Source organism: Camelus ferus, chromosome 22 (assembly GCF_009834535.1).
Source record: "Camelus ferus isolate YT-003-E chromosome 22, BCGSAC_Cfer_1.0, whole genome shotgun sequence".
NCBI lineage: Eukaryota > Metazoa > Chordata > Mammalia > Artiodactyla > Camelidae > Camelus > Camelus ferus.
This window is the reverse complement of record NC_045717.1, coordinates 21,366,138-21,377,199: the sequence shown is the minus strand read 5'-3', so window position 1 is coordinate 21,377,199 and position 11,062 is coordinate 21,366,138. Positions and strand designations below refer to the sequence as shown.

At 52.7% G+C, this 11,062-nt stretch overlaps 1 protein-coding gene across 7 annotated transcripts in view; it reads left to right on the top strand.

The window, feature by feature from the left end:
* Positions 1–8,546: 8,546 nt before the first annotated feature.
* DOCK6 (dedicator of cytokinesis 6) overlaps positions 8,547–11,062 on the top strand; it is a 39,839-nt gene continuing 37,323 nt past the window's right edge. For all 7 annotated transcript variants that reach the window (XR_004314322.1, XM_032465688.1, XM_032465686.1 and 4 more), the window contains exon 1: positions 8,547–8,649. Coding sequence is in view for 6 of the 7 variants with exons in the window: in XM_032465688.1 (XP_032321579.1) it covers positions 8,606–8,649 (44 nt within the window). In the remaining variant the exon portion in view is untranslated. The remainder of the gene's footprint in view (positions 8,650–11,062) is intronic.

Below are 11,062 nucleotides of genomic sequence, written 5' to 3'. Positions count from 1 at the left end.
AATTGAACCCAGGACCTCTACCACTGAGCTATACCCTCCCCAACTTGGGTTTCCTGTTTTGAAAACCCACTTTCTTGAGGTATGATTGACATACAAAAGCGGTGAACATTTCGAGCACACAATTTGATGAGTTTGGGTGGGCTCTGGTTTTCTGAGTTACCTGTTTCTTTTCTTGGCCCATTTCCTATATGGGTTGGGCAGGGGCTGTCCTGTTCTGGTTGATTTGCATAAGTTCCTCAAGCCTTTACTGGCTTCAGACTTCACAAATGTTATCTCCCATAAAACAGGCAACTGGAAGATCCTTTTGATTAAACACAAATTCTGTCCCTTCTGCATCCGAGTCTCTCTCAAGTCTGCCCACTTTTCTCCATCTCCGCCCTTGGCTTTGTTGCTTCAGGCCACCACCATCTCCTTCTTGCTACCTCCTGTCTTCCCCATCCCATTTGTCCCACCACTGTAGAACCAGGGCACTCTTTCTAAAATGAGATTAAGAAAGGTTGGCTGCCTCCCTCTTCTGCTCTAAATCTTCCCATGGCTCCCCAGTGCCCTTGAAATAAAGGCTGGTTAGATCCCGCCAACTCCTCCAGTCTTCTTTCTCTCCAGTTTTCATATCAAAAATGGATGATGGTGGTGGGAGGGGGAATAGCTCAGGGGTAGAGCCCATGCTTACCATGCATGAGGTCCCAAGTTCAGTCCACAGTACTTCCATCAAAAAAAAAGTACCTTCATTTAAAAAAAATAGATGAATCTCAAAAAAATCTCTGTATACCAGTCAAATAAATGCCACCCAGTTTTATGGATGTCTGTCCTCTGGGCCTCTGTTCATGCTGTTCCCACTGCCTGGAAGGTCCTTTACCCGCCTGACTCCAGCGCAGACTGTAGGTCTCAGTTTAGACATCCTCTCCTCTGAGACGCCTTCCAGCTGGGTCAGACCCCAGTGTCTGGGATCCCCCCACAACAGCTCTGATTACTGGGTTAACACCATCTGCTGTCCTGCCAGTGAGCTCCAAAACTCCAAAACACCCCCCAAATATTCCCCCTTTGTAGTCAGCCCAGCCCCCAGCCCCAGGCACACACTGATCTGCTCTTCCACACCAGACAACTGTTTTCTGAGAGTCTTATATAAATGGAATCATATGATACATAGCCTTTTGAGTCTGGCCTCTTTCATTGCAGCATAAAGCGTTTGAGCACAAAGCTCTGTTGCCCGTATCAATAGTCTGCTCCTTTCTGTTGCTGAAGAACATTCCATTGAATGAATGGACCCAAGTGTGTTTCATATTCACCCACTGAAGGACAATGGGGTGTTTCCAGCTATTGGTGATTATGAACAAAGCTGCTGTAAATAATCACATACGGGTTTTCATGGGAACATAAATTTTCATTTCTGAATACGCAGCAGTGGGTTTACTGGGTCATACGGTGGTTGTATGTTTCGTGTTTTAAGAACCACTAAGCTGTTTCCCAGAGTGGCTGCACCGTTTTACATTCCCACCTGTGGTGACTGAGAGGTCCAGTGTCTCCCCAGACTCATCTGTACTTGGTACTGTCGGTATTTTTAGTTTAGTCATTCTAATAAGCACGGAACAAGTCTTTTCTTTTTTTAATTTAATTGTTTTGTTGAGGGGGAGTTAATTAGGTTTATTTATTTATTTATTTATTTATCTACTTATCTTTAATGGAGATACTGGGGATCGAACCCAGGACCTTGTGCATGCTAAGCACATGCTCTGCCACCGAGCCATACCCTCCTCCCCTCCCCAGAACATGTATTTTAAGGCTGCTCTACGGGAGGTGCAGGATTTGAACCTGAGCATCGGCGCCTGTAACCACTGTGTGGTGTTGCCTCCTTTCCTTGGCAGAGCTGTTTTCTAAAGCTAAGAGAAGTAGTGGAGCTTAGAAAACTTTGCCCACCTAGAAGATGGGGTTTTGTCGAGGTCATTGCTGCTTGCTCCAAAAAGTTGCACTAAGGAGGAAATGCTGCCGGCAGGAAGGCAGCGTTCTGGGGCAAGAGGGGGCTCTGGGTTACAGCCCTAACTCTACTACTTGTCAGCTGGGTCGCTGGAGTCTTTCTGAGCTTAGCTGGCTCATCTGGTGAATGTCCCTCACATGTCACATCTCACAGAAGCCAAGTATTCCCCAGAGCCCTGGCCGGTAGGTGAGACTGTTCCTGCATCATTTGCTCCAGCTCCCCAGAGTTGACTCACGCTTCTGCTTCGAGGGTGGAAGAGGTGGCACAGGGAACTCAGGAAGAGAGAAAGTCATTGTAAGGGCCAGTCTAGGGGAGCCAGCCAGGCTGAGGGCTCTGGGGACTCCGGGCAGCTTGTTGGCCTCAGTTTCCCCAAAGGGACCAAGAATATGAGCCCATACTGCAGCTGGAGTATGACTAGATATGATGCAAAGTGTCTCTCCCTGGCATATTACTCCATACTAAAAAGAAATGAGCTCTTAAGCCATGAAAAGACAGGAGGCAGGGGTCGGGGGTATAGCTCCGTGGTTAAGTGCATGCTTGGCATGCACGAGGTCCTGGATTCCATCCCCAGTGCCTCCATTAAGGTCAGGGTGGGGGTGAGTTAAAAAAAAAAAAAGGAAAAGACATGGAGGAAGCTTAAATGCATACAATTAAGTGAAAGAAGCCAATGTGAAAAGGCTACATGATGTGTATTTCCAACCATGTGACATCCTGGAAAAGGCAAAACTATGGGAACAGTAAAAAGATCAGTGGTTGGCAGGGGCTGGAGGGGCCAGAGCACAAATTTTGAGGGCCGTGGAACCATTCTGTGTGATACACTAATGATGGATAGATGTCATTATAAATCTGTCCAAACCTATAGAAGGTGCAACACAGAGAATGAACCCTAATGTGACCTAGGGACTTAAGTTAATAATAGTGAATCAGTATTGATTCCTCATTTGTAACAAATGTATCTCACTGAAGCAAGATGTTAATAATAGAGGAAGCTGTGGGAGGATTGTAGATAATTGAGCTGATAATATGGGAACTCTGCATATTATTAGCTCCATTTTCTGTAAACTGGAACTGCTCTAAAAATAGTCTATTAATTAATCTTTAAAAATACTGTCTCTCCTGTCTTGTACCCTAGCCCCACCAGTTTCTTGGAATTCTTTGAAGAGGCTAGCCAGAAAATCAAGTAAATATGGGTATAGACATTTTCCTCTACTGTTTTCCACAAAAGGTGGCTTTCCGTCCACCTTTTTCTGCATCGTGCTTTTCTCATTCCAATCCATTCTGTGTGCCGCAGGGATGTCATTCTCATTGTTTCTTTGGTTGAAATCCGGGTCTCGCTCTTTTTCACAGCTGTGTGTTATTCCACTGTGCAGAGATAGTAGAGCTGGCTGCCTATAAATAGTCATTTCTGATCTTGGCTGTTTAGTTGACATTGCCATGAATATCTTCATCATTTTCTATGGAAAGACTAGATTTCAAGAACATTCTGAATTCAAGGGTTCATGGTCTGTGATTTTGAAACATCTAGCTGATTTGTCCTCTTTTGACACTTACCTATGTATACCTCTGCCAGTGATGGACCTGAGAATCAGATTTTCCTGAAACAAACCAGAGGGCATCCTTGCCCTGCTCTGTGCCCCTCCAGGGTTCCCCACTGCCCACAGGGCTACACCCAGGCCCCCACTGGGAGGTCCTGCAGGACCTGATCCCACTGACCCACCACCCTCAAGTTTCATCCTCTCCTCCCTTCCCTCCACATAGATGACTTCCACTTCTCCTCATCTTTGCCTTGCTGGTCCCTCTGCCTGGAACTCCCTCCCTCCCAGATTCAGCCTGAATTTCCGGTCTTAGGACTGACATTACCTCTTTCCCATGTCTGGCATACAGCAGGTGCTCATACATGCTGCTGGAATGAATGAAGGAAGGGGGAGAGAAAGGAAGGGTAACAGGCTTATGAGACAGGTGAGGGAGTCTGTAGGCCACCGGGAGGAGCATGGCTCTTTCCTGGGGCAATGGGGAGCCACAGCAGGCTTTAAGCAGAGAAAGGCATGTTGGGAAATTCCTCTTACCTGCAGAGGCCCTTTTTTGTGCCATGGGCCTTTGGCAGTGGAAGTTTGTAAGTGCATAAAGTAAAACCCAGGTGGTAAAGGAAATCCGTTACAAGCCCATTGCATGGGATACAGTGATCAAAATATGTTTTAATGATGATGAAATTTGTGCATCTTTCCTCCCATGTTAAATAGCCAGGCCTGGTGGCAGATCTAGTGACTGTTATCACTAGAAGCAGTGGGGAGCGTGAGTGATGTAAGGTTTTCCCTGCCAAATTCATGAACGCCCCCCACCCGTGGCTGAATTCTATTTGCAGACCCCTTGGGTGTCTAGGAACCCTGGAGAAAAACTCCCAGCTGTTGGAATGTGGCAGAGCACCGGAAATGAGCTAACTTGACAGAGGTGTCACCAAGAGGGGTAAGGAGTGGTCACAGGGATGATGGACACACATCCAGTTAGACAAGTGTCCGGCGGCTGGGCCATCTGTTCAAAAAAAAAACAGGAAGCCTGTGGCCTGCCCCACTGTCCTCTCTGGGCCCAGCCTTTGTCTTTGTGACTTAAACTCCCAAAGGCAGGCCTGGACACCCTGAGTCAGCTCCCAGATTCCTTCCCCGGCTCCGGAAGCGGCAGGAAAAACAATCCAACAAACAGCATCTCCCCAGGTTCTGCGCTCAGCGTCTCCCAGGTTCTGCGCTCTCCTGACTGCATCTCACGGCACCAAACGTGGGCACTCTGAGAGTGACACCCCCATTTCACAGGTGAGGAAACAGACCCAGAGAGGCACCCCAGGTCAGCCATCCTGGCTGTGGCCAAGCCGGGGCTGGAATCCAGGTCTCTTTAGACTCCGAGTCCTGCCTGGGCTCATTCCTACTCTAAACTCACCACTGACCGCAAGACACCTCTTCCATTTTTCCTTCCTTCCTTCCTTCCTTCCCTCCTTCTAGGGGTCACCAAGTTGCCAGAATGTATCTGAAGAACCACAGGAGCGGTTTCCCTGAACATGACTAACAGACCCACCCAAATGTGTATGATTTGAGGCCAGGGGCCGTACTTCTCTCAGCCTCAGTTTCCCGCACCTGTAGGTAGATGACCAGGGGTGATAACACCCCCTCCTGGGGTGAGTCGGTGCCTGCACACAGCAGGTGCTCAGGAGATGCCTGCTGAACGAGTGTCCCTTGCAACCCCCTTTCCCTACCCAGCCTTCTCAGCTGACTACCCCTACGCCCCTCCCCTTGTGACAAGAGGGTTCCCAGCTGGTGGGCAGGAGAGCAGCGGCGGAGGGTAGGGGCCCAGGGCAAGTGTCCTGGTCCCACAATTCCTGCTGTGGGCACCAGGGGGCAGTGGGCACCCACATTCAGCCTCCCGCTATGTGCCCCAGCGCCCCTCTGATGGTGGAAACAGTAGGCACCAAGGGACAGGGAGGCAGCAGGGTCCTCTGGCCACTGGACCCTGTACCACTCTGTCTCATTCATTCTCTTACAGATCACCTACTGAATGCACAGCCATGTGCTAAGCCCTGGGGACACGGCAGTGGATAAAGCAGAGAAACACCCTTGCCCTTATAGAGCTGGCATTTAAGTGGGAGGGAGAGACACCATGGAACCAGGCAGTTACAACCAAGGGTGATCAGGGCTGTGATGGGGAACCCCAGGGGCTAAAAGGGAGAGACGGGGTGCAGAGGAGCCCCTGACCCAGCTTGGGCAGAAGAGAGAGGTGGTCAAGAAAGCCCTTCAAGAAGTGTGAGACCTGAAGAAAGAATAGAAGTTCTTTCCAGTAAAGAGTAGAGGAAACGGTGTTCCAGGCAGAGGGTACAATCAGTGCAAATGTCTGGAGGTAGCTGCGCCCTGCGACCTGCCCCTGCCAAGAATAGAAAGCACACACATTACAATGCTACAATGATTCAAATAGTGGGCGGGAGGGTATAGCTCAGTGGTAGAGCGCATGCAGGAGGTCCTGGGTTTAATCCCAGTACCTATATTAAATAAACAAACCTAATTACCTCCCCTCTCCAAACACACACACACACCACACACACATAGTGGGGTCCTGGAACAGGTGCTGAGCAGCAAATCAGGAAAGCAGAAGAGAGAGAAATAAATATTTATGAAGCTCTAACTATGTGGTTCTAGAGAGCTCCTGGAGATGGATAACTCGGCCACTCAGATACAGCATGATCAGGGCTATAATGGGGGATGCACTGGCGGCGGTTGGAGGCAGGGATGCCTACAAGGGGTCAGACAAGGCATGAGCGGAATCGCGTTCCAGGAGAAGGGAACAGCATTGGGCATCCTCATAACTTCGGGCCATCTCTACAGCCCACCCCGACCCAGGGACCAGTGCAGTCCCTCCTCCCAGGTCTGCAGGCTGCCGCCATCAGACCCCACAGTCTGTTCTCCCACAGAGGAGGCCAAAGTCCCCACCAAACTTTGATTGAGCAGCTGCTGGGGATCACCCCAGCCTCACCCGGCTGAGTCAGGTCTGGCCACACCCCAGAGAAGTACTACTTCGGTAGTCGGGTCTGGCAGGCACCGGGCTCCAGGTAGCTGGGGCAGGGCTTTTATCTAGAGGGATCCTTGAAGAAGTCATTCCACTAAGCAGGGCTTGGGGTCACCTGGCACATAGCCACCACTGGCCGGTAGGTGAAATCAGTTCCCACAGAGGCCTGGAGCTGCTGCTTCAGGGCCTGACGGACTTGCTGATGTCTGTGCCTCCTGCTGTGACTGACCACACGCCCTCATGGAGTCGATGAAACAGAGACTCAGAGAGGTTAAGGGATTTGCCCTGGGTCACACAGCCTGGCCTGGATTGAGCAACCTGACTGGGATTTAGAGGCAACCACTTTGGGGTCAGGTTCCCTGGGTCACAGATCTGAAATCACAGACCTGACACTGATTCCTTGGGTGAAATGGGGCAAGTCACTCTTCCTCTCTGGGCCTCAGTTTCCTCATCTGTAAAAGGGGGGTGTGGGAAGGGGGGACAGCACATACAAAGGCCCTGAGGTACAGCTGTGTGCCTTAGTGTTTAGAGCAACAAGGAAGAGGCAGGGCGGCTGGGGTGGAGCGATTAAGGGAGACAATGGAAGAAGGGGAGGGGAGGGCGGTGACAAGAGCAGATCATGTGAGGTCTTGTGGGCCTTGGTGAGAACTTTGGCTTTTACTCTGAATGAGGTGGGAGCCACAAAGGAGTCTAAGTGGAGGTGACTTCTGGCTACCAAGGAGAAAACAAACTGTAAGGGGTGAGCGTAGGAGCTGGGAAGACCAGGTATGATGTGGGCTGGACTGGAAAGAGGCAGAGAGGAGTGGAGAAATCTGCCAATCTTTGCTCATCTGCATGTTTCCTGCCCAGCACCTCCCAGCAGCCTGAAAGGCAAGGCAAGGACTTTAGCCTGGAAGGCTGCGGGTTGGGGTGGGGCACAGCAGGGAGTGATGCGGCGTCTCCCAGGCCAAAGTGGCTGGACCACTCCGGCAGGCGCATGGGCTGCTGACACATGTGTGCACATGTCACATGCCAGACTGGGAGTCACCCTGCTGTGCCCTCAGGAGCCTAGGGCTAAGTGGCAGAGTAAGAGGGTTCCCTCACAGGATCTGACACTGATCCACTGGGGCAAGTCACTCTGCTTCTCTGGGCCTCAGTTTTCTTATCTGTAAAAGGGGGTGGATAATGACCACATCCACACACTGGAATGGAACAGCACATGCAAAGGCCCTGAGGTACAGCAGAGCCCTAATACTATTCAGCCCCTGAATTCTACCTAGCACATTTTCTGACCAGGATTTGAAGGGTCATCAGGAGGAGGCGCCTGCCTGTGCAAAGGTCAGGAGGTGAGCAAGGAGTTGGCACACACAGAGAATGAGTGGGGACTGGAGACTCCTCTAAGACTGCTGCAATGGGACTGGGAGAAGAACCATTAGGAAGAGACTTGAGACCACATATAAGCGAGGATGTCCCCACATCCTCCTTCCAGTGGAGGCAGCAGGGCCAGTCCAGCCTCCTGGACTGGCTCACTCAGGTCCCACCACCAGGTCCTGTGTTATCTCTCTCCGTACCTCGGAGCCCAGCTGGACACCTCTTCCTCTCTCACCCCAGACGGGAGCACATCTCACGGAGACCTCTGAGACCCGTAGGCAAGTGCCCAAACTCCCCTGTGCCTCAGTTTACTCATCTGTAAAATGGGGGGGGGGGGCAACGACAGTTCCTTCCACACGTGAGACCTGCAGGGCCCTGCTTAATAAACTCTGAAGATTATACTTTTTATAGTACAGATAGATTCCTAGCTAGAGGGCAGAAAGAGCATCCCCGGGGAGCCCGAGACCCCACCCCCACCCCACGGCCTCAGTCCCGGCCCCCCTCCTCTCCTGCCCCCTCTGAGCCTCAGTTTCCCCATCCCAGCCCCGAAGGCGCGGAGGCGGCCAAAGGACCCCGCACCCCTCCGGCCGGCAGGGGCAGCACGGAGCGGCCTGGGACACCCGGAAGGGCCCCGCCCCCAGCCCCGCCCAGCCCGGGCTGCCCAGAGCCGGGAGGCGGCGGCGGCGGCGGCCACGGCGGGGACGGTGCGCGCGGCGGCAGCGGCGGGACGCGCGGGGCGCCATGGCGGCCGCCGAGCGCCGCGCCTTCGCGCACAAGATCAACAGGTAGTGCGGCCGCCGGGCCCACCTCGGGCCGCCCCCACGTGTCTGAGCCCCGCCCCGGGGCGGCCCGGCGCCCCCCAGCCTGGGCGCCCCCTGTTCAAGCCCCTTCCGCCTTCACCCGGTCCGGCCCGCTTCCTCCCGCTCGGGGCGGCGGCGGCGGCGGCGGCGGGGGCAGGCGAGGAGGGCGACGGGGGTCCGGGCTGGGGGTCGCGTCGGGGCGGCGGGCGCGATGGCGTCTGAGGTCCTCCCTCGGAACGGGTGGGACTCGTGGGGGCGTGTCCGGGGGCCTTCCTGGAGGAGGCGGCGCGGGGAAAGCCTTGCCCGGCGCACTCTGCGCCTCCTCCCCAGCTTCTGGCCCCTCCCAGGTCCCCGAGCCCCAGGGCGTGGGAGTTGGGGGCTCTTTGCGTCCCATCCTCTGTGCCTGGTGTGGGGCAGGGATGCTCCAGGCGCCGGCTTTTAGGAACTGAGATGGTGCTTCTGGCGTCCTTTGAACCCCCTCGGGAAGTTTCCCGTGCTTAGGACCCGCCAGGGTCCTGTGCCCAGCTGTCTCTGGGGGGTAAAGGACAGCTGGGGATGTCCCCCCGCCCCCAGCCCTGCTTCAGGCTCTCCCAGCACCGCCTGGACGCGCTGGAGATGGATGGGTGATTGAATAGAAGGAGTGGGGGCTGGGGACAGAACCAGCTGGTGGGCAGACGGGGGAGGGGACAGGCGCCAGGCGCTGGGGGATCCATTTCCGTGGCCACTGGAGATTGTAAGGCTCTGCCTGGGAGGGGGATGTCAGACTCTCTGGGGCTGAAGAACCTCCCCGTCATGGGGGTCTGTGCCTCTGTAGTGGGTTCGGAATCTGCTCAGGAGTCCTCTCCACGGGGGACTACCCCCCACTAGCTTGATGGAGACACAAGAAAAGATCCCACCCTTGGGGGCAGCTATAGCGGGGGAGACAGAAGAAGCAGGATAAAGTAGATTATATGTTAGTGGTAAGTCGTAATGGTACTTGTGGGACAGAGAAGGGAGATGGGGAGTTTGGGATCTACTCTGGGAGGCAGGTCCGGAAGGCCTGGATGAGAAGGTGACATGTAAGCAAAGATCTGAAGGAGGTGAGGGAGGGGCTCATACCCAGATGTGGGGGAAGAGCAATCCAAACACAGGGAAGGACAAGTGCAAAGACCCAGAGGCAGGAGCAGGCATAGCTAGAGCATCTGAGGTGGCAGAGCGAGGAAGGGGGCAGTAGGATCAAGCTGTGCAGGGCCTTGTGGAGAGGAGTTTAACTTTTTACCGTGAATGAGGTGGGAGCCGTGAAGAGCTCAGAACAGAGGAGGGGCATTGTGACCTGGTGTCTGGGGCACAGTGGTTGGGCAGTTTTTACGTTGTTATCTGTCTGAATCGTCCCTCTGTCTGGGACCTTTGGTGTTTCTGAGCCTGGATACATGATTATTGTCTGTTTCTTTGCCTCTGGGTCCCTATGTCCTTGGGTCCTGGCTTCCACATAAGGGGAAAAGGGGCCCTGAATTCCGCCCAGGGAAATGGATACTGTAGAGCCCAGAGTAAGAAGAGCAGAGAAAGATCCTGGGGTCCCAGTGAGCCACAATCAAATGGCTCAAATCTTCCAGCCACCCTCGGACAAATTCTCCAGAGCAGCCTAGTGGGCACCCAGGCGTATACATGCTCAGACCTAGGCCTGTATTCATCAGCTGGTTCGCTCAATCATTCATTCCACAAATGCCATATTAACCTGAATATTAGACAGTCCCCTGGTTTCCTATTGAATGGATTCTTTTAAAACAAAGATTTGGAGGGACAACTTAAAAATCCAGACTCTTATGAATGTAAATCACATGGACAAACGTTACTGCATGCAGCGGAAAGTTCATTTTTTCCACTTGTACTATGTAAAATAAAATCTGATCTAGAAGGGTGATAATGACCAACATTTATAATGTGCTTTTTTCATGCTGGTCCCCATCTGAGATGTCACTAATTGTTACCAGAGCCTGTTGACATTCGTAGAACTACTGAAACCTAGACTCAAAGTGTTTAAGTCACTCTCAAGGGTCTCTGGTAGGAAAATGATCCCAGGAGCATGTGGCTCCAGAGTTCAGAACAGTCTCAGAAACCTTTCCCTGCACTCATATCCCCAAGCGTGTCCGTTCCTTCCTCCCAGGCACCTGACAGCAGCATCTTCATTCTCCGTTCAGTTGTCTGATGTGAGGCAATTTGCATTTCTCACTTAAAGAAATAATGATTTGTTCAAGGACTGGGAGTGCAATGAGATGTACATCAATAGAATCCCAAAAGTACCTCTGGGATTTCAAGGAAATCGCCCTCCCACCCTTGTCCTCAAATATATCTGCAAACTCGAGCACATGCCTAGATTATTATTTGGTACCTTTTAAAGAATTATGATGGATGACATGCA